Consider the following 24,802-nt stretch of genomic DNA (forward strand, 5'->3'; position numbering starts at 1 on the left):
CACAGAGGGCCATTTGTCATCATGGTTGAGAACGAACGGGAAGCTTACGGCATGGTAGATTTTATACTGTTTTTTTATACCAGACAAAACTGCATTTAATCTGCAGAGAATTTTGATCTACCCAAAATAGCTTTTTTTAAGTATATTTTAAAACATGGTTAAATTTTGCAATTGGAAAAGTATTTATAAGATTGTTTTTGTCGTGTTTGACGAGAGCAAAAAAAAAAAATAAATAAAAAAACTGAGAAGAATGCTTTGTGGCCAAGGGTATTAATGTCCTGAAATGTAATAGTTCTCACTTCAATTAATTTTTAAAATTAAAAAACACACACACACACAACAACACCAACACTACTGCCATAAACTGGTCACTACTATACACAATTCAGAATGGGGAATTTTGTTTTTTGAATATTTATTTTATTTTTGGTTTTGAATATATAAAGAAGTTGGAATTATATTAATGCATATCCTCACATGGTGTGCCAACATTGTGTTAAGTTTCACTGAAATCTGCGAAGCGGCTCAGGCGTAGTAGCGAAGAAGTCATATGACGCATGACTTAAACACAAAATTCAAATGATCACACCTTGGCAGACAGGAACTTAAGTATATTAATGGTTTAGGAGGTGTTGCACTTACACAACTCATGAGGTGACCACAAATATTTGTTTGCAGAGGGTATAAAAATATACAGCAATGCAATACATACAGTTTATATATAGTCTGACTGATCACACATCTAAAATGTGTGCTTTGGTACTTTTAGACATATAACTGAGACTCAGCTGTTTAACAGCTGGGAAAGGTTGTCAAGGCACTTCAGTAGGTAGGTACTCTTAGGCTCCTGATTGTGCTCCGCTTCTGCAGTGTGGGGAGGGGCAAAAAGACAAATGTCAGGACATGGAAAACATATTCATAAAATTTAGCACCATGACAAACACTGCTGTGTGTTTATCAAAAAGGTGGAACACGTACCCTTCTTAGAGATGCTATGTGCCTCCTCAAGCTTCAGCCTAATGATGGGACACTTCAGAGTATTTTTAGCCTAAAATGGGAAATTATCAATATTAGGAAGAAGCATTGGGACAAGCATAGGTCTAGAACTGTTTAGAATAAGGTGACAAACAGGTCTGATGGTGATACAAACACAGCACAAAACAGATGTACAGTATAATGAGAGTTAATTGTATTAAATGCACATCATCCCTAAAATTAAGGTTTAATCCACTAAATCAGAGCATATCAGCTCAGTCAGGTGTGTTCAGATAATCAACACCTGACTGAGCTCATTTGTTCTGATGAGTTCAAGGACAAATGGAAAATGTGCAGTATGTTGGGTCCTGAGGTCCAGGTTTAGGAAACACTAGTTTAATCTCTGTGTGTGTATGTGTGCACGCACCCTCTGATTGTTATGAAGCAGAGCCCAAAGTGCAGAAGCTCCCACACAACGGGTCTCCAACTCTTTACTGTCTAGACACGACACCAGCACCTTTATGGCTTTATCTGCACAAAGACAAATATAGTACGAGTCCTCAGCCAAAAAGTAACCAGTCAGTCAGTTACTATTGTTATCATTACACTGATGAAGATGATGGTTGCCCTAATGGACACCAAAACATGATAAAGATTATATAGTATCTAATAAATTGGTCTCCACTCTACAGTAGCAATAAAATGTTTGCACATTTTCCCATTCAACTGGATGGCTTTAGTGCAACATAATAGAAACAACTGATATCAGGATCATATCACAGTTAAAGTTTCCACATTTTTAGATCAACTTTTGCAGATTTACTGATAGCAGTGATCAGCACGGACGTACCCACTTTTATTTTTGGTTTTGATTAAAATACAAACAAACAAAAAAGACAAAGTAAATGTGATGTTTCCACAGGAAACAAAATCTTCTCATGTGACAGATGGTGTCCCCGTTATAACACACATCTGCATCTTCCATGCCTTTCTCACTCTTTTTTTCCTTTTTAATGGTTGTTTTTTTAGTTGGTCTCTGCCGTTTACCTGCTGATAGAGTGCATTGTTAATGCACTCTATCATCCTCATTTAAATGCACTTTGCTCCTAAACAAGCACCTCATACATTTATACAATAAAGCCATACAAAACAGTTTTGGCAGTTTCCATTAGAATCACCTTGTCTGATTTTTCCGAGTCAGTAAGAACAGAGAGGGGGCAGCTTCATAAAAGACCTCATAAGACCTACTGCTTCCTGTCACTTTAGAAACTAAAGTATATTCAGTGAATCAGAAAATAAAACTCACCAACACAAAATTTAATTAGAAAGCACAATCAGAGAGTATGCATGTCTGCAAGGTGCAGTGAAACAAAGTCAGATTTCTGACTAAAATTACAGAAGCATTATACTGGACCACTGTAGGCACTACAATGATTAAATCCTTCCCTTTTACCTCTAGTTCAGAGACAGATATCTGAGGTTCTTACAGTCAGCTCCATTATTAAGTGGACAGTGACATATTTTTACCTGAAAGTTGCAGTGAGTGTATCAGAGAGAACATGTGATAAAGGTTCCTGCCCGGATTGATACCAGTGATGTGACAGCTACAATAAGTTTCTACAATAAGCATTTAAAGGCCAGATTTTTCTCTCTTATGGGGCCTGAATAAAGAGTGAAATAAAGCTCAGCGATTTTTATGTTGCTACTACTACAAACTGTCTGATCTTGTGAAACTCTGCATGCCTTTCTTACCGTTAACGATGACATGGGGCTTGTTGGTGGGGCAGAAGCAGAGGTTGTGGAGGATAAGCAGCGCCTGTTGTCGACTTGCTGCCAGAACTGCCAGCAGTTCCAGGGTTCCAGTCACCCTGAGGATACTCTGCTGGCCGTCCTCTGTGAATGACAGACTAAGCAGGAGCTTCAGCCACAGGCCCAGTAGGCTTCCACTGCCACTGACTACAGACGTGACCTTAACACTGCTCATCTTGGGCACTGGCACTGACAGGAAAGCCTGCAGGAAGTTGTTCTGATGATGACAGAAAAGGATCCATGAGACAGATATGGAATAGCATTTGTCTTCCTGTCCACCATGTTAATAATCATGATTTTATGCATACAGTGTTGCATTGTTTTACCTTCTGGAGAAGGCCCCTGCAGTCACGGGACAAGGCTAGGTTAGCCAAGAGACAGAATGCTAGCTTCTGGATGGTGCTGTTGTCTGGAGCAACCCCTGCGGCCAGTTTCATGGCAGAGTGCATCAAAGAGCTGCCTTTAGAACCTGCTGCAGCACTGGGCCCTCCACCACAAAGAGAACTGCAAGCTGGGAACAGAAGAAAAATATTAGAGTGAGCACAGTAGAACTTGGGATAACCAAATCTCAAGGTAACCTCAGAAAGACTTTATACACAGACATGTGCAAGTCAACTAAGCATCTGCATCCATCACAAATCACACACATATCAATCACATCTGTCAAATGTGTGTGAAGTAGTTGAAGCACTATTTTAAAAGACAACTACTTTCCTTTTCTTTTTTGCAAGTGGTGAAATAATTAAGGTGTGACGCACAGTTCTCCAGCATTCAGTCACTGATTGATGTTACACATCTAGACAATGCGGCTGTACCGCAGAGAAGTCAAGACCAATGAGATGAGCGGTTTCTTTCAGAACTAATTGGCAAGCTCAAAAAAACAATACCCCTCACTCTGCCATACTACTGTAAGTGCATGCATGCTGTATGAATCTGTAGAAGTAAATCATTTGTGAAGAAATACCTGAATACCATACTGAAGAGGTCAATAGGTCTGTTTATACATGTAATTAACAAAATAGGAAGGAAACAAAAAATTCTAATTGTTGCACCCTTGAAGACCATGAATTGGAATTATTGAAATATGCTTCACACAAATCTTCATGTGATGTGCAACCATTGTGTGACGTTTTGTGGAACTCCACCAACTGAGACATTTGGACAAGCAAGGGAGGACAAAGGAGGAGCTTCACATAAGACTTACATTATTAATGGGGTGCACACAGCATATATACCTGAAAACTAATAAGTCCCTTTTGCTTCTCCTTTGTTTCGACACAGTAGAACAGATGTAGGTCTGCATATTGATTTGACACAAGTTTGATGCTGGATGTCCTTCCTGATCCAACTCCACATTACATGGAAAGTGGGTAGGGGCAGCCTTGAACCGGGAACCTTTCACAATGGAAACAAGCGCACTGAAGCACTCGGCCACCACCCCCTTACAGACTTGAAAACAGCTGTAAAAACGTTAGTGAGGTATTTTTGGCTAATTTAATTTCTTTTTATTTTATTTTCACATGGTAGACATTTCATACAGTTTTAGCACAAATACTGTCATTCTTAATCTGTTACCCATGTATTGTACTGTACTTTTACATACAGTCAGCAACTATGCTAGCCACCTTTGGTACCCAAAAAATGACAACTGCAAACACGTGGAAACACTTAGCAAACTGTGCTCTTCTGCCTGTTGATGAATCTGGCTGCTTCTTACTGTTTATCTTCAAGCTGGCTAATGCAGGAGCTGCAGATATAAAGACTTGGCTGCATGGTTGTCTGCTAACCAAAAAAAAAAAAAAAATCTAACTGTTTGGCTGCATGCTCCGTTTATTCTGCTGTATAAGCTGTCTGGCCAAATGATGGAAACTCCCCTTTGAGACGTGCTGCTTTCAACAACAAAAACTATTTGGCTGCTGAGGGAAGACCAGCAGTAGCCAACACCACCACTGTTACTTTTGGGAGGTCTTAAGACCCCCCCCCCCCCCCCACCCCACCCCACCAATTGAAGCAGGAGGTTTATTTAATGAACTAAATAACCCTGTCCGAGGAGTAGAATTTAAATAATTATCTTATCAAGTTATTCTTATCAAACTTTGGATTATTAATTAGGTTAAAACACCAAAAGGTGGGCAATCTTTAACTGGCTTTTAGTGTTTCTTCACTGTCAAAATGCTGTAATTCTGAATGGCAATCACTCCCTTTTGAGTGCCAGGTGATGAGAATTACGCTGCAGCCTATGACTGCTACACTGCGCGCTTCCTATAAGGCTTTTCAAAAATGCAAACCCAAACAGAAAATTGCAACTACAGCAAGCGATGACAATTAATAAAATGCCTCTTTTGGCACCACATTCACAACTGCGTGACTGACATGACTAATTGCTGCAGATGACATAGAAGACATGAATGGATGAGTCACTGTCTAACACTGATTGATGCAGGCCACCGATGAACATGACAGATTGTGGGTTACGCTAATCTGATATGGATAAACAGGTGCATGCTGATGTTAGCCTGAGGCTATGTAAATGTCTCGTCAATAAACCTGGCTATTTTGACACGGACAGCGGATCTACCTGACTGACGTTGAAATTTTTGTTCCGAGTGCTGCCTCTAATCAGATTTTAATGACGCTACACGATTGTTTCACAGAAAACGTTTCTCTTTTGTCTTTCTATGCATGTTTGTGAGAATGATTTTGGCTGCAAATAAAACATCTGTCAAAGTACAGGTGTCACAGATGAAAACAATCTGCCTTGTAATAGCAACAGCAGCACAAACAAAGCCTTGAATGAAATAGTTGGAGCTTAGATGAAACATTCAGTAGATATGCAGCGCTCTCAGGAGACACGCCGGTAGCCTGAGGGCAGATGGTGTAACACAAAGCCGGGCTGCATCCAGCCTGAACTCAGCCTGCTGTTCGCTTAACCTTTAGGGAAATACTCTGCCTGACTTCAGTGATTTCTGCTGCTTCACAGCATGAGCTTATGGGGGTCTAAAGTGAGCGGATTTAGATCAGAGCCCACACACCCACTGAGGAACCTGTGCCAATCAAATAGAGAGGCATACAGAGACACGCACACATATCCAGAAACACAAGTGTTGCACAAAATAACTTCCTTTTTGTCACTGACTAAACTGATTTCTTCAGTCACGCACATGCACAAACAGATCAAACAGATGACATGCTGTTTAATCAAAGGACATTTTGAAGACCGCTTCCTCCATAAGAATCCAACAAGCTTTTGATGTATTTTGGGGTTCTAATTTCCATACACGATCAATTCCATACACAAGGTGGAATGACAACACATTCACCAAATCATCTCCCACTGATTTCCTGGCAGCAAGCCTGCTGAAATATAGTGAGGCAGCCATGCAGCCTGGTAACACTGTCCCCATTGTGAGCATGTGGCAGGCAAGGCGCTGGTCTTATACAGTGAGACACAATGTTTTACAGCCGTCACTGCAAAGGACAATGGTGTTCTCAGTGGGAAGTGTGGATGACTCAGTCAGATTGCCCACTGTGGGTAGAGGCGATGGGTGTACATGGTCCAGACATAGTGTCTGCGCAAACAGATGCATACAGACAAAACAGACACAAACCATGCATGGACAGACCTGAGGTGCAGTCGGCCGTATAGACACATAACAGCTCCAGCACGGCCTCCATGGTGACATCATCCAGTAGTAGCCAAGGCCAAAGACCGTACAGTGCCAATGTTAGGCGTGCATCTGTAGCCACTGCCTACATACACAAATACATATGGACACAGCTGTTAAGAAAATGTACAATACATAAGCACCGACATACAAGTACACATACAGAAATGAAAGTCAGCAGATATGCATACTTGAATATTCATATTTTTTTCTCCAAAAAGTACTGATAAGAATAAAGTAAAGGTACGAGACTGATAATTAAGTACACTAAGAGTAGTAGTACCATAAAAATCTGCACAATACTGAATGCAGATAAAAAAAAAAAAAAAAAAAAAAAATCCAAACATGTCCGTTTCTGTATGAAGGGCTCTGCGTTTAACTCCAGAGGTGGCTTGCTGTGCCGGTGTCGCCGACCGAACGGTTCCCCTAAAAATCGGTCCCCCGATGACGCGGTTCATGACGTGGTTCACGGATTATCACCTCGTTTCTGCTTCAAACTGCACTCCAGTCATCATCTATCTCAGCGACAGATATCTGAAGCTTTTGTACAACAATCATTTCCACATAAATTCAGCATTATTTCATCATCAAAGGCACCGGAAGCGATCAGAGCGCCGCGGCTAACCGAGGTGCTAGCTGATGCATTCACTGTATGTCCGATGTTTCAATGCATCACGTAATTACCTTTGTCACCTGATAGTTAATAATCCCATTAATCCATTTGATTGCTTTGGGTGAAGAGACTCCATCTCAGACGCGCTGCTGTGGTCTGAAATGACGCATGCGCAGGTGCAGAAGATGGACCAATTTTTTGAGGCGCGTGTGTGTATACACACATATACATCTATATATACAACCCCTGGCAAAAATTATGGAATCACCAGCCTCGAAGGATGTTCATTCAGTTGTTTAATTTTGTAGAAAAAAAGCAGATCACAGACATGACACAAAACTAAAGTCATTTCAAATGTCAACTTTCTGGCTTTAAGAAACACTATAAGAAATCAAGAAAAAAAAATTGTGGCAGTCAGTAACGGTTACTTTTTAGACCAAGCAGAGGGAAAAAAATATGGACTCACTCAATTCTGAGGAATAAATTATGGAATCACCCTGTAAATTTTCATACCCAAAACTAACACCTGCATCAAATCAGATCTGCTCGTTAGTCTGCATCTAAAAAGGAGTGATCACACCTTGGAGAGCTGTTGCACCAAGTGGACTGACATGAATCATGGCTCCAACACGAGAGATGTCAATTGAAACAAAGGAGAGGATTATCAAACTCTTAAGAGGGTAAATCATCACGCAATGTTGCAAAAGATGTTGGTTGTTCACAATCAGCTGTGTCTAAACTCTGGACCAAATACAAACAACATGGGAAGGTTGTTAAAGGCAAACATACTGGTAGACCAAGGAAGACATCAAAGCGTCAAGACAGAAAACCTAAAGCAATATGTCTCAAAAATCGAAAATGCACAACAAAACAAATGAGGAATGAATGGGAGGAAACTGGAGTCAACGTCTGTGACCGAACTGTAAGAAACCACCTATAGGAAATGGGATTTACATACAGAAAAGCTAAACAAAAGCCATCATTAACACCTAAACAGAAAAAAACAAGGTTACAATGGGCTAAGGAAAAGCAATCATGGACTGTGGATGACTGGATGAAAGTCATATTCAGTGATGAAGCTCGAATCTGCATTGGGCAAGGTGATGATGCTGGAACTTTTGTTTGGTGCCGTTCCAATGAGATTTATAAAGATGACTGCCTGAAGAGAACATGTAAATTTCCACAGTCATTGATGATATGGGGCTGCATGTAAGGTAAAGGCACTGGGGAGGTGGCTGTCATTACATCATCAATAAATGCACAAGTTTACGTTGATATTTTGGACACTTTTCTTATCCCATCAATTGAAAGGATGTTTGGGGATGATGAAATCATTTTTCAAGATGATAATGCATCTTGCCATAGAGCAAAAACTGTGAAAACATTCCTTGCAAAAAGACACATAGGGTCAATGTCATGGCCTGCAAATAGTCCGGATCGTAATCCAATTGAAAATCTTTGGTGGAAGTTGAAGAAAATGGTCCATGACAAGGCTCCAACCTGCAAAGCTGATCTGGCAACAGCAATCAGAGAAAGTTGGAGCCAGATTGATGAAGAGTACTGTTTGTCACTCATTAAGTCCATGCCTCAGAGACTGCAAGCTGTTATAAAAGCCAGAGGTGGTGCAACAAAATACTAGTGATGTGTTGGAGCGTTCTTTTGTTTTTCATGATTCCATAATTTTTTCCTCAGAATTGAGTGATTCCATATTTTTTCCCTGTGCTTGGTCTAAAAAAGTAACCGTTACTGACTGCCACAATTTTATTTCCTGATTTCTTATAGTGTTTCTTAAAGCCAGAAAGTTGCCATTTGAAATGACTTTAGTTTTGTGTCATGTCTGTGATCTGCTTTTTTTCTACAAAATTAAACAACTGAATGAACATCCTCCGAGGCCGGTGATTCCATAATTTTTGCCAGGGGTTGTGTATATATATATATATTTATATATATATATATATATACATACATACATACACACACACACATCAGTGACGTGCAGTCAGGGGAGCATGGAAAGAAAATGAAAAAAATAAAAAAAATAAATGAAATTGTTATATTTATGCAGTGATTTGTACTATAAAGTTATTTTCCTTTTAACTTCACCAGTTTTAGATAATATTTTATTCAAATTCACTGAATTTTCACATTTGCCATTCAAATACTGAGCACAGACATGTGGTGAGGCAGCAGGCAGCTGTGTCTCACCTTGGATTACGCAATCACTGGAATAACTGCTGGCATGCTGTGCAGTGAGACTGTATTACTGTCTCTCTGTGTGTCGCTATTAAAATGGTCAAACACTTTGGCTATATGAATTTAAATTAAATAGTTTAGCTGATGCACATAATGTACCATGTTTTTTGTCAACAACTGTATGTAACGTATTTCATGTGCTGAGCAATCATAAAACGGCTGCAAAAAGGCACGAAGTGAGGCACACAGTTCTCCTGCCTCATGTTAGGGGGCACTAGTGACCCCAGGGATTCTTCTTGCAGCAACTCCTCAGCTGCAGAATAAGTGACAGCAAGCTACAATTTACAGTTAGCAAGTTAAGAGCAGAGGTCCATTTATTTTACTTTCAGAATGGAGGATTACATATCAAACTGAAACAATTTTCTAAACTGCACTTTCAATCAAAGCAGGAGGTAATAATTAAAGGACGACCAACACGGGAGCTAAAAGGTTTGCTTCAGACTATGGAAAAGAAGATCCCCTGTTTTCAAATGGAGTGGTACATACGTAAAGTCTGGCTGTGTGGATATCCAGCAAGGAACTGCCTTTTTCTGCTTTTCCTGGCTTCTTTTCTCAACTTGTGACAATGTCTGGACTCAGATGGGATATTGTGACCTGAAGTATATACTCAAACATAAGCAGTCGACCACTCATATTCAAAGCCAGAAAAGGCTGAAAACATACAGTTGGAACAGGACTGAGGAAGGATGACTTTCCTCCCTGGCAGTGGTCTCCATTGAGACAGAGAGACTTTTAAAACTGAAGGAAGATAATTTAAACTTCTACAAACAAGTCATTGATGCTTTTGTTCAGAAGGAGCAGCACATGGACTTCATTTATACACTCAACAAAAATATAAACGCAACACTTTTGGTTTTGCTCCCATTTTGTATGAGATGAACTCAAAGATCTAAAACTTTTTCCACATACACAATATCACCATTACCCTCAAATATTGTTCACAAACCAGTCTAAATCTGTGATAGTGAGCACTTCTCCTTTGCTGAGATAATCCATCCCACCTCAGAGGTGTGCCATGTCAAGATGCTGATTAGACACCATGATTAGTGCACAGGTGTGCCTTAGACTGCCCACAATAAAAGGCCACTCTGAAAGGTGCAGTTTTATCACACAGCACAATGCCACAGATGTCGCAAGATTTGAGGGAGCGTGCAGTTGGCATGCTGACAGCAGGAATGTCAACCAGAGCTGTTGCTCGTGTATTGAATGTTCATGTCTCTACCATAAGCCGTCTCCAAAGTTGTTTCAGAGAATTTGGCAGTACATCCAACCAGCCTCACAACCGCAGACCACGTGTAACCACACCAGCCCAGGACCTCCACATCCAGCATGTTCACCTCCAAGATCGTCTGAGACCAGCCACTCGGACAGCTGCTGAAACAATCGGTTTGCATAACCAAAGAATTTCTGCACAAACTGTCAGAAACGTCTCAGGGAAGCTCATCTGCATGCTCGTCGTCCTCATCGGGGTCTCGACCTGACTCCAGTTCGTCGTCGTAACCGACCTGAGTGGGCAAATGCTCACATTCGCTGGCGTTTGGCACGTTGGAGAGGTGTTCTCTTCACGGATGATGCGAAGGAGATGTGTTGCACTGCATGAGGCAAATGGTGGTCACACCAGATACTGACTGGTATCCCCCCCAATAAAACAAAACTGCACCTTTCAGAGTGGCCTTTTATTGTGGGCAGTCTAAGGCACACCTGTGCACTAATCATGGTGTCTAATCAGCATCTTGGTATGGCACACCTGTGAGGTGGGATGGATTATCTCAGCAAAGGAGAAGTGCTCACTATCACAGATTTCAACTGGTTTGTGAACAATATTAGAGGGAAATGGTGATATTGTGTATGTGGAAAAAGTTTTAGATCTTTGAGTTCATCTCATACAAAATGGGAGCAAAACCAAAAGTGTTGCGTTTATATTTTTGTTGAGTATAAGTAAAGGTAAGACCATAATAACTTTTTTTATTAAATGTGCTTTTTTGTGTGCTACAGTTTGTATGCGTAAAGAATGCTGATATGAGATTTTAAACATAACCCGATAACTTTATTTATTAACAGCCAAGTGGCCTTTGTGTGCGTGTGTATAATTTTCCGTTTGGTATGCTTATGTATTTTGTGTCAAGGATGAATGCTGACAAAACAAAAAGTTGATAGGTCTAATTTTTTGGGACAAACTACGGATATTAGCCAACAACACTGAACAATGGACACTGATAATTACATTCTGGACTCACACGCAAATCCAGTAGGGGGCAGTAAATTATCTATGCTTTAAAAGCCACGTGGCCTCTGTGTATGTGCATGCGTGTGTGTGTGTGTGTGTAACTTCGATCACGGACAAACTGGGGAGAGCAGACATTTGCCATTTGGAGTTTAAGAAGATAAACTAGCTGGTAGCAGGGCCATACACATTTAGGCAACTCTCACTGACGGGCACAGCATTGCTATGTTGAAGCACCATTAACAGACAATTAGCAGTGGGATATTAAAAGGCAGACACAAAGGCTCACTTTGCATTCATCGTTGCGATAAAGAGCGCTGTGCAGGATCTCCACAGTCAGCTTGACTTCTTTTAAATAACTCTCTTCCTGATGACACAGAGACAATATGTACAAGTTGAAAAAACTCTATTAATGACACAAGACCTACCTGCTGAAAGCTACAGATTTTCATAGTATTCAGGCTAACTGTATTTGAGTTGAATACAGGCTGTTAGTGTGTCCAGTGGTGAGGAAATTTCCAGCCAGTTTTGGCTCACCTTCTTGCGGTGTGAAGCTTTGCCGGTTCGGACTGACTCCAGGTGGAGCTGAGAGTTAATTTGCCTTATTTGCTCCACACAGCTGTCAATTACACCAGCTGAGAAGGGGGGAAAAACCACAGTCAGCAGTTTAGAATGGCATCAAAGTATACAAACATTGTATACACTACATTTAAAGATTTTTTTTCTCCTGTGTTGTAAAAACACGATATCCATTATAAGTGACAAAGGTTGGTGCAGTGATGGCAGTTATTTACTAAAAAGGAATATTGTCTTCAAAGCATATTTGTCATTTGTTATTTTAATAACATTATTGAGCAACTACGTTAGCAGCTGGGGCTGGTAAAAGATGGTTACAGTATCGGGCTTCTCATAGCTTCAGGATTTGCTGTAGTTCAATTTACTGGAAAAGTGTAGACATTCTCATGCAGACATGCCTCCTGACAAGAAGGTCTGTGATTCGAGTTCTGTCAGGAAAGGCATCCAGTGTATAACTTGTGCCAAATCAAAGATGGGAATCCATACCAAATCTGTTAAGATGATCCAGAACAAAAAGGGTAAAGCCGAAACAAACTCCCTGATATTTTGGTGTTGTACAGATTAAAATTGGTCAAATACTCATAGATTAACTTTTTCAATCTTCCATTTTCACAGTGAGTCAGCATTTTTTTTTTTTTTTTAGTGACACAAAACACACGGCATTTATGGCATTCTCTATTCTGTGTATGATCCTTATAGTAGTTTGTACTTGATGGTACATTGTCACTGGAGAGCCATTTAATTAATTTCACGGTCACATGGCATACAACGATTCCTGAACGAAGGGGAAAAAAGTAAAAAAGTCACAAATTGTTGAGAAAAGGTGGACGAACACGCTTTATGACCAAATAGCCTGCGAATCAAAAGTGCAAAAGGGATGAAAGAGGAACAAAACAAAACTGAAACTAATGTTGATCTCGACGCTTTGAACGAAATGCACCTGGAGCCACTGCTGGAGCAGTGTGTGTCTGCATCTCTGCGTTCCAGGACTCATAGTGGGACGGTGCTCATACTGGAGAAACTAAAGACAGAAGTATGTGATCCGACCCACTGTGGAGATCTGTGCGCACGTCAGTGGATCCACCTGCTCTGGTTCCTTGTCCAGAACAAAAGAGGGATCAACTCCTTCATCATCAGAATCCTCACTGTCTGGCAACACGCTGCGCACTCCGTCTTGCTCCAATTAAAAAAAAAAACCTCTGGTGCGCTGTAGTGGCTGCTGTATCACTGTATTACATTACTAGGCCATATATATTGATTTATAACAGAAAACTGTCAAAAGGGGTAATAAATATAAGTGTAAAGATGACTGAATATATCAGAGCAGTAAATTGATCAGTCAGTGTGAATGCCGCGCATTGACTCCCCATGTGCGGTTATTTCCACAAGCTGCCACTGATCCACAACGTGCATTCTGCCTTCCAGAACAGCTCTTATATAATCATTTGAATCATCTACCTGTTGCCACATGTACATAAAGGCTGGGTTGTCATTCCTACACTCATATTGTTATATTTAATAAAAAACAGTAAGCGCACACAGGAGACAAACTAAATGCTACGTTACAAAAACTAAACAAACGATAAAAAACATCAAGAATGACAGGAAAACAAATTAAGGTCGAATTGAGGTTTTCAGTGGCATTCGTTCATATTTTTCAACAGTTTAAAAATCCAGACGAAGCGCCAGCTGCAGGAACGAAGCTGCGCAGAGGTTAAATCAGGCCAATGAAAGTCCAGATTTCTTGTTTCATTTGAGCTTCGCTGCCCTTTGTTAAGTGCCGTGTGACCGGGCCTTAACCGCTAGATGTGCATGATTAAACTTACTGCAACCGTGAAGTGATCATGCACAATTACACAATTGTTAAAGCGTGCGAGTTCAATAAATAAATCATCTTCACACACTCCCCTGAGCCCAGCTATGACATGCATGTGCCCCACTATTAATAACCTATTTTCCACCACTGGATGTTGTTTGTTCCAGTCTGGGAGAAAGCGCTGGTGCCGTGTTTCCGAATCCACCATACTATAGAACTGCCTTTTTTCTTGGGTGGTTAGCACCCTGGCAAACAACCAATCCACCCCCACTTCTTGAAGACAGCCTTGTGTCGCAGCCAGGTGAAACATGGGTATCCCCTTGTCCATTTGCTGTTGCTGGGGTCCTTCACAGAGGCACCTGCATGCTGGATCCCGCAGAGACAAATGCACCACAAGGTCAAAATACAATCGCTGACCTTCCAATACAATGCAAGTCATGGAAAAATCTCACTCTTCACTAGGGCTGCATGATATTGGAGAAAATTGACTTCCTGCGTCGCAAAGCGGTTATCATATCACTGTGTGAGGAACTGGCAAATTAACACCCTGCAGCTGCAAGCAAGCGCCCCTTCACTTGCATTACCAGGATCCTTAAACTGAGTAAATTCAACATCATCGACATCTTTTGTTGGCTAGTCATGAAAAACGAAAGCGGATTTTTACCTTTATTACTTGGCAATGTAAATGTGCATGCTTAATTATGCCACATCATGAATCCTGCAAATTAATAATCATACGTGCATAGCGCGAAGGCAATGCGTGAATGATATATCATGCAGCCCTATTCTTCACCATGTTTGTATGCATGTCTGGGCACAAGGTTTGCTGCATGTGAAAAAAAACACAGCTCTGTGTTTTGTGTTCAGCTGTACAAAAATATATTTGACTGTCGGAAACTGTTCCGAAATGGAAGAAAAAAAGCAAAGTTAAGCTATGTTTCTGTGTAGGCTCTCAGTTGTCCAGGTGGTTTCCATAGTAGAGAAGCTTGAATCTTCGACTGGACTGGGTTGCTTGACGCAAGGACGTTTCACTTCAAATTGCAGAAGCTTCCTCAGCTAAAATTCTCGCTCTGGTGGTCTGACTTCTGTCTTGACAATTGTAGAGAAGAATAATCAAGAAGTCACAAAAGCGAAACGTCCTCGCGTCAAGCAACCCAGTCCAGTCGAAGATTCAAGCTTCTCTACTACAAAGTTAAGCTAATGCAAAGAAAAATCTTTCTTACAATTATTAACCAAAAGCAGGCTTGTGGACCCTTAAATTACAGAAAAAGTAAATGTGACAGACTGCCTAACCCAACTGTGTGGTTTGAGGGCATACCTTCAGCTGCATGGTTCTGAGCTGTGGGACTGCAGGACAGCAGTGTCATCAGAGCTCTGGCTGTCAGCTTCTTTAATGGGTCCTGAAAGGTCCTCTTCTCAAAACTCTGACAGCAAAGACCAAGAGGAACATGCCAACAATTTTAATATAATCATCCTACGACCTTTACCATGAGTGTTTCACAGCAAGTTAAAAGAATGAAATGCTTTGGGTGACTGTGTGTGATTCACACTGTGCACTACTACACTAACCCGTTAAGGCCTCCAGCCTGGTCATCAACCTCCACCTACCTGCAGTAAGAGGTCACACAGCTGGCTGGCTGCTGGACCATTCAGGATGTCAGACAGAGGGGTGGCAGGTTTGGAGGGTGGGTTTGTGACCTCTACAGTTTGCCTCTTTGTCTCCTCTGTGAAAAGTGTAGACAGAAACTGCAGAGCCACTTTGTGGAGCAATGAGTCCCTGAAACTCTTATTCATACACACGGCTAACATTCCTGAAGAACACACAGAGAAAATAAAGAGCGAGTTTATGGGAGAGCCGTTTTGCTTTAATGATCGTCAATGAAATACACACACAATCAGGCAAAAACAGCAAATCTAATGTTTAACTCCCTTGGACAGTTTAATATTTGTTCATAATTGAGATAGTTCATAGCCCAGAAAACACAGCGCTTGTCAACTTAGTAATCAACTGAACATGCATGCAGACATCCAGATACTAAACATTTACATAAATGCAGGCATAATGTTTTTCCTGCTGTGCTCAGTCTCACATAGCAATAAACATGGGTCGCAAACACAGCGTAAGGACATTTCCCTCCAATCAAAGCATCTGCAACAAGCATTAAAGTTGCAATAAGTTTTTATTTACTCTGAGCAGGTAGCTGAGCAAATAAGGAGCTGGCCTGCCAATATGTAGACCTGGATTTGAATTCCACTCATGCTAGCTGCCTGTGTTCTTGAACAATGCACCTAATCTGCATTGTCTCAGACCACCAACCCACAATTGCTGCATTTGGAACACATTGTAGGTTCAAATCCTGGTCAGGACAAACATCCAGAAAGAGTCCTCAGTTTCCCAGGTTACTCCCATAGCCTACCTCAGAACACGAGGGAGAGACATATGAGTAAAGCCATACCAACTCAGACATCACTGGGGTTAACAAGGTCCGCGTCAGTTGTTGAGGAAACATGACATACTAATGGGAAATGGGCTACTGGAACAAAGCAACATGGAACTAACAGAGTGCCCAGCTGAGAGACATTACATGTAATGCATGTAGGAGCTATGGATGAACAGAAGACTCAGCACTAACCAAGAAACACCTGGTAGCTCAGTGTTCTAACAATTGCAAATGGAGATCCAGAAACTACAGGAGCACAGTACTGAGCAGTGTGAACACAAGGAGCAGACCCTGGTAGGAGAGAGCAGTGTTAACAAAGCATATGATACTGAAATACCTGCTATGACAAATACATCTACTGAGCTGAGGCACCAGAATAAGCAGACAGCAACATGATGAAGAGCATGACTCCCCCAGCTGCTGGCCCACCAACCAGACATAGTGGTGGTTGACAAGGAAAAGAAGAGAGAGAAAAAAAAATGCTGAAAAATGTTAAAAAATATTAAATGTTAAAAAAATGTTCATAGTACTACTACTAATCTAATATTACAATAATAATTATTATAATAATTAAAATGTTGAGAAAGAATTCAGTAGTCACATGTAAGTTTTCTGTTACAGTGCTGTCAACAGTTAAATATTAAATATGAGGTCAAGAAAGATCTCTATTTTATTTTTTAGAAAACAAGTATTTATGTACATTGAAGTCAAGAAAGGGTGACTATAAAGTGAGTATTGTCAGAATTAATTATCATTTTCATGTTGAGGTGGGGGGTGGGGGGGGGGTGTTGTTGGCACCTGCTGAAAGTATAGTGGGGAAAATAAGTATTTGACCAAGTCAGTCAAATACTTATTTAAGTTTTGCAGGTTTTCCCACCTACAAAGAATGGAGAGGTCTGTATTTTTATCATAGGTACACCTCAACTGTGAGAGACAGAACCTAAAAAAAAAAAAAAAAAATTCCAGAAAATCACATTGTATGATTTTTAAATAATTAATTTGCATTTTATTGCATGAAATAAGTATTTGATCCCCTACAACCAACAAGAATTCTGGCTCACACAGACCTGTTAATTTTCTTTAAGAAGCCCTCTTATTCTGCACTCTTTACCTGTATTAATTGCACCTGTTTGAACTTGTTACCTGTATAAAAGACACCTGTTCACACACTCAATCAATCACACTCCAACCTGTCCACCATAGCCAAGACCAAAGAGCTGTCTAAGGACACCAGGGACAAAACTGTAGACCTGCACAAGGCTGGGATGGACTACACGACAACAGGCAAGCAGCTTGGTAGAACACAACAACTGTTATGATTATTTATTAGAAAGTGGAAGAAACACAAGATGACTGTCAATCTCCCTCGGTCTGGGATTCCATGCAAGATCTCACTTTGTGGGATAAGGATGATTCTGAGAAAGCTCAGAACTACACAGGAGGACCTGGCCAATGACCTGCAGAGAGCTGGGACCACAGTCACAAAGTTTACATTAGTAACACATGATGCTGTCATGGTTTAAAATCCTGCAGGGCAGCAAGGTCCCCCTGCTCAAGCCAGCACATGTCCAGGCCCATTTGAAGTTCACCAGTGACCATCTGGATGATCCAGAGGAGGCATGGGAGAAGGTCATGTGGTCAGATGAGACCAGAAAAGAGCTTTTTGGAATCAACTCCACTTACCATGTTTAGAGGATGTGAACAACCCCAAGAAAACCATCCCAATCGTGAAGCATGGGGGTGGAAACATACATACTCTGGGGGTGCTCTTCTGCAAAGGGGACAGGACAACTGCACTGTATTGAAGGGAGGATGGATGGGGTCATGTATTGCGAGATTTTGGCAAACAACCTCCTTCCCTCAGTAAGAGCATTGAAGATGGGTCATGGCTGGGTCTTCCAGCATGAAAATGACCCCAAACACACAGCCAGGGCAACTAAGGAGGGGCTCCGTAAGAAGCATTTCAAGGTCTTGGAGTGGCCTGGTCAGTTTCCAGACCTGAACTCAATAGAAAATCTTTGGAGGGAGCTGAAACTCCAAACCTCAAAGACTTGGAGAAGATCTGTATGGAGGAGTGGACCAAAATCCCTGTTGCAGTGTGTGAGAACTACAGGCAACGTCTGATCTCTGTAATGGCAGACAAATATTTCTGTACCAACTGTTAAGGTCTGTTTTTCTAGGGGATCAAATACTTATTTCATGCAATAAAATGCAAATTAATTATTTAAAAATCATCCATCCATCCATCCATCCATCCATTTTCTTCCGCTTAATCCGGAGTCGGGTCGCGGGGGCAGCAGCTCAAGCAAAGCCGCCCAGACCTCCCGATCCACACACACCTCCCCCAGCTCCTCCGGGGGAACCCCAAGGCGTTCCCAAGCCAGCCGAGCGATGTAGTCCCTCCAGCGTGTCCTGGGTCTTCACCGGGGCCTCCTCCCAATGGGACGTGCCCGGAACACCTCTCCAGCGAGGAGTTCAGGGGGCATCCGGGAGAGATGCCCGAGCCACATCAACTGACTCCTTTCGATGTGGAGGAGCAGCGGCTTGACTCCGAGCTCCTCACCCTATCTCTAAGGGAGCGCCCAGCCACTCTGCGGAGGAAACTCATCTCGACCGCTTGTCCTCGCGATCTTGTTCTTTCGGTCATGAGTCAAATCTCATGACCATAGGTGAGGATCAGAACGTAGATCGATCGGTAAATCGAGAGCTTTGCCCCCCTACTCAGCTCTCTCTTCAACACGACGGTCCGATACAGCGACCGCATCACTGCAGATGCTACACCGATCCGTCTATCGATCTCATGCTCCGCCCGTCCCTCACTCGTGAACAAGACCCCGAGATACTTAAACTCCTCCACTTGAGGCAAGGACACTCCACCAACCTGAAGAGGGCAAAGCACCTTTTTCCAGTCGAGAACCATGGCCTCGGATTTGGAGGTGCTGATTTTCATCCCGGACGCTTCACACTCGGCTGCAAACCGCCCCAGTGCACGCTGAAGGTCCTGATTTGACGAAGCCAACAGAACTACATCGTCCGCAAACAGCAGAGACGAGATTCTGTGGTTCCCAAACCAGACCCCCTCTACACCCTGGCTGCGCCTAGAAATTCTGTCCATAAAAATAATGAACAGAACCGGTGACAAAGGGCACCCCTGGCGGAGGCCAACGTGCACTGGAAACAGGTTTGACTTACTACCAGCAATGCGAACCAAGCTCCTGCTGCGGTCGTACAGAGACCGGATAGCCCTTAGCAAAGGACCCCGGACCCCGTACTCCTGGAGCACCCCCCACAGGGTGCCCCGAGGGGCACGGTCGAACGTCTTCTCCAGATCCACACAACACATGTGGACTGGTTGGGCGAACTCCCATGAACCCTCGAGCACCCGATGGAGCGTGTAGAGCTGGTCCAGTGTGCCGCGACCAGGACGAAAACCACACTGAATCCGAGGTTCAACCATCGGTTGAATTCTCCTCTCCAGTACTCTGGAATAGACCTTACCGGGGAGGCTGAGGATTGTGATCCCCCTATAGATGGAACACACCCTCCGGTCCCCCTTCTTAAACAGAGGGACCACCACCCCGGTCTGCCAATCCAGAGGCACTGTCCCCGATCACCACGCAATGTTGCAGAGGCGTGTCAGCCAAGACAGTCCCACAACATCCAGAGACGGATTTCATCCACCCCAGGAGCCTTGCCACCGAGGAGCTTTCTAACCACCTCGGTGACTTCGGCCTGGGTAATGGATGAGTCCGCCTCTGAGTCCCCAGTCTCTGCTTCCTCTTCGGAAGACGTGACGATGGGAGTGAGGAGATCCTCGAAGTATTCCTTCCACCGCCCGACAACATCCCCAGTCGGGGTCAACAGCTCCCCACCCGCACCGTAAACAGTGCTGGTGGAGAGCTGCTCCCGCCTCCTGAGGCGCCGGACGGTTTGCCAGAATCTCTTCGAGGCCGACCGATAGTTATTTATTATTTATTTATTTATTAGTTATTTATTTAAAAAAATCATACAATGTGATTTTCTGGATTTTTTTAGATTCTGTCTCTCACAGTTGAAGTGTACCTATGATAAAAATTACAGACCTCTCCATTCTTTTTAGGTGGGTAAACCTGCAAAACTGACTGGGGGTCAAATACTTATTTTCCCCACTGTAGATAGATATTGTCGGCGGCGGCTGCTGTTGCAAGTGGGCAGGCAGACAGACGGACAGACATTATTGCCATTACAACAAGTGCAGCACAGTTACAACAAGTGAAACAAAATTATCTTCATACCCAGTCACCTCAGACAAAAATACAATTAACCCACATTTATTACTAGTTGAACGTAATAATGGCACACATCAGAATTAAAACAACCATACATATACATTTGGCTGTTTATGTACGCTAAACTTTAAGACAGTCCATCATCTCAATTGAGGCAATGTGAGTGGGGGGGGGGGGGACAGCAGTATCCTGTGCAGCCGCAAGATTGGGGGGAGTGGCAGGGCAGAGGCGGTGGGTCAAGTGTGCAGATGAGATGAGTAAGTATGAGTCAGATGAGTTTGCATCAGTTTCTGTCAGTGTGTGCATAATGTTTGGAGTTGCCTTGACAACATCAGACTGTAGGGGAGGGCAGAAAGATAAGAGGGGCAGCCGAATGGTTCGCCAAGGCCGTAGAGATTCTTCTGGAGGAAAACAGCGGGGTGTTTTGACCTTCGGAAGCTGATAAGCCTGCCATGTTTAGGGTTAAGCAGAGAAACACCATTTACAGTTCCTCTGACCGAACAAATCCAAATTATGAGTATTCCCTGGTCTGTGACATCTACCTTTGCAAGGCGTACATTTGCTCCGAGATGTTTTCCAACTTACGTCTGAGTTCAAGGGTTAACGCAGTCTGACACTGTACCGCCTTGTCCAACTCATTAATCATGACAGACAGGTGAGCGGTCGTGGTTCTGGTAGCAGTCATCTTGCCAATTCTTCGGTAGGTCAGGGAAGCACATAAACCAATAAGCACCAGCCCTCCCACTACAAAAAACAAATATAAATAACTCTTCAACGTCCTCCACAGAGTGGTACCAAGCACGAAACGCTCCACTTCTCCCAGGCGTCGAGACCATAGCCCACAGGGTAGGTTCCATCTGGGCACGCAGGGTCCCACGACCCTGAATTCCTTGTTGAAAAAATGGTGTCAATAGCGTTCAGAGACCAGCTGATCAATTCCATGGTTAATCCATATATTGTTTGAAGAATTTGCAGTCCGGTGAAGTAGGGACTTTGAAGGTTTGGAGGAGATATAGAGGAGGAGATGCGACCGCCCTTGCCAGAGTTCCAAGCCCTGGCAAATTTTCTAGTTTTCTACTAGTAATCTAACTTAGTTACTTTTAAAATTGAGTAATCAGTAAAGTAACTAAGTTACTTTTTCAAGGAGTAATCAGTAATTGATTACTTTTACAAAGTAACTGTGGCAACACTGGTTGTGATCTATGTGACAATCCCACCCGACAGCAACATCAGAAAGAAGGAGCACGAGAAAATCAAGAAGTATCAAGGGCTGAAGGAGCAACTGGAGCAGATGTGGAAGGAGGTCCAAAGTGGTCCAAGTAGTAATAGGAGCACTAGAAGCTGTAACCCCCAAATTGGAAGAGTGGCTCCTACAGATTCCAGGCACAACATCAGAGGTGAGACCTGAGTGCAGTGCAGTGCAGTCCTAGGAACAGCTAAGATACTGCGATGAACCCTCAAAGTCCCAGGCCTCTGGCAGAGGGCCAGAATTTGAGAAACATGCATACCACCCTCCCAAGAGGGTTGAAGAGATTTTACATTTTTTATATATATATATATATATATATATATATATATATATATATATATATATATATATATATATATATATATATATATATATATATATATATATATATATATCCAGATGAAACAAAGTTATTAACCCCTATGAAATTTTAAGTTTTCTTCAAAATATTACCAAGTGCTGTTTTAACAGAGCAAGAAATTTTCAACACAGCATTTCTAAGCATCCTAGTTGGATGCTTACATTATTGTACTTTGCAAACAGAAACAAAATAATTTCACAAAAACCAAAAACTACCAGGGTCAAAATGATTAGCAAACTTGATGCTAATAGTTAATTGCGTGTATCTTTTGCTGGTTAATGAATGAATAAATGAATGAATGAGTTTTATTCAGCACGCACATAAACAAAATACCAACATAATCTCTTACTAACAAAACAAAAAATAAAGAAAACAGGAGAAAATACAACAATAACTCAAACAATTTCCCAATTGGGTGCGGCTGAAAGGGCAGGGGCTGAAGCAAAAGCTTATAAACGCTCACCCTCTACACCCCCTAGCCTAATATAGCGTACTATAGCAAGAAATTACATTGTTTTTATAAAGTCTTTTGACACCTACCAATGTACCAGATGATTTAATACTATCAGAACAATTATTCCAGATTCTAACACCTTTTACAGAAATATAATGACTTTTAACAGTAGTTCAAATCTTTCTTCTCTCAAATATCAGTGTTCCTCGCAAATGATAACTGGACTCCCTCATTTTAAACAACTCCTGAAAGTGTAGAGGCAAAAGTTTATTTTTAATTTTGTACATGGTCTGTATTGTAAAATAATCCACCAAATCTTGAAATTTTAAAATACACAGACAAGCAAACAAATGGTTCATAATATGTTTTTTTTATTTATAACTCTTATAGCTTTCTTTTGTAACAAAAAAACTGGATTTGTTTATGTTTTATATGTGTTCCCCAAAACCTCAGTACAAATCATATCAGGTCATATATGGGACAACTAATGAATGATACAGCGTGACCAACAAATGTTGGGGAAGAAAATATTGTACTTTATACAAAACTGAAATAACTTTTGAAATTTTTCCAACTTAATTTATCATCAATAAAAATACCAAGAAATTTAGTTTCAATTTCAACATTGTTCAATGATAAGTTTCCATTTAAATTCCTGGGCTTATTTCCAAATATAATACACTTTGTCTTACCAAAATGAAGTGACTCAAACAAATATTTAAAATTTAGTAATTCCCTCTCCATCATTTCCAAACGTTGTCCCAAATTGTCCTCGCTACCGAACAAAGTTGCGTCATCGGCAAACAAAATACAACGCACAGACTTTGACACCAAATTTATATCATTAACATACAAAAAAACAGCAATGGCCCAAGGACTGACCATTGGGGCACCCCACATGTAATCCTCAATAATTCTGAATTTGTCCCTCCAAAATGGACACACTGATACCTATTACATAAATAACTAGCTAACCAATCCAGGGCTAATCCTCTAATGCCGTACTTCTGTAATTTGTCCAATAATAAAGTATGATCTATGGTGTCAAATGCTTTCTGTAAATCAACGAAAACCTGTACAGTGTATTGCTTCATCTCTATTGCATTTGTAACTTGTTCAACAAAATAAATTATAGCCAGAGAAGTGGTGCAGCTTTTTCTAAAACCATACTGCTGTTCACTAAGTATATGATGTTTGGATTTAAAATCATTCAACCTCTTTACAAATATTTTTTCCAGGATTTTAGAAAACTGTGATAAAGAAATCGGCCTATAGTTTGAAAAGACATGCTTGTCACCAGATTTAAACTAAGGTATCACCTTAGCTATTTTCATTTTAGAAGGGAATTTCCCAATCATTAGTGACAAATTGCAAATATAAGTTAAAGGTTTAATAATACAATGAATAATATTTTTAATTAAAAACATACTAAAGTTATCACAGTCAGTTGATTTTTTTTCAACTCCCTGTATAAACATCTGGAGAAGCCACAGGCACATGCCAGACTCTTGTTTGCAGACGTCTCATCGGCATTCAATACAATGCAGCCGTATGTTTTAATACAAAGGCTGCATGGTGATTTGCACCTGTCTCACCAGCTTGTTTTATGGATTTTTAATTTTTTATCTGATCGAGAGCAGAGGGTCTTTGTAAATGGCTGCTTCTTGGACTCTGTTGTGTTGTCCACAGGCTCACCACAAAGGTGCGTTCTCTCACCCCTCCCTCAGGTATACAGACAGCTGTAGGAGTTCTCAAGACAACAGTTATTTGGTTAAATTTTCTGATGACACTGTACTGTTGTCTCTTCTCCACGGGTTTTTTATTTATTTATTTATTTATTTATTCTTGCTATTCATTTTAACTTCTTAAGTCTGTTTTATTTGTTTTTATTAGTTTTATTGTTGCTATACATTGTTTAGTTTTTTAAACAGACTTCTCAAATGAAATTGCCCCTTGTGGGATTAATAAAGTTGTTGATTGATTGATTGATTCCCCTTTAATTTATGAAGAATGTTGATAATTTCGTTTTCAGCTACTTCTCTAATATATATTAAATCCAGAACAGTATTAATTAATTTGCTGTTATCCATAGAATGCA

General features: G+C 41.4%; 1 protein-coding gene across 1 annotated transcript in view; it reads right to left on the bottom strand.

Annotated features, from left to right (window-relative positions):
• Positions 1-410: 410 nt before the first annotated feature.
• Positions 411-24,802, bottom strand: part of rttn (rotatin) — a 167,750-nt gene continuing 143,358 nt past the window's right edge. Inside the window, exons 40-49 of the mRNA XM_034170387.1 lie at positions 15,540-15,742; positions 15,250-15,355; positions 12,077-12,174; positions 11,829-11,906; positions 6,408-6,534; positions 3,111-3,295; positions 2,728-3,001; positions 1,403-1,506; positions 979-1,048; positions 411-864 (exon numbers count right to left, since the gene is read on the bottom strand). Coding sequence (XP_034026278.1) covers positions 785-864; positions 979-1,048; positions 1,403-1,506; positions 2,728-3,001; positions 3,111-3,295; positions 6,408-6,534; positions 11,829-11,906; positions 12,077-12,174; positions 15,250-15,355; positions 15,540-15,742 — 1,325 coding nt within the window. The 3' untranslated portion in view covers positions 411-784. The remainder of the gene's footprint in view (positions 865-978; positions 1,049-1,402; positions 1,507-2,727; positions 3,002-3,110; positions 3,296-6,407; positions 6,535-11,828; positions 11,907-12,076; positions 12,175-15,249; positions 15,356-15,539; positions 15,743-24,802) is intronic.

The sequence above is a fragment of the Thalassophryne amazonica genome, chromosome 1 (assembly GCF_902500255.1).
Source record: "Thalassophryne amazonica chromosome 1, fThaAma1.1, whole genome shotgun sequence".
NCBI lineage: Eukaryota > Metazoa > Chordata > Actinopteri > Batrachoidiformes > Batrachoididae > Thalassophryne > Thalassophryne amazonica.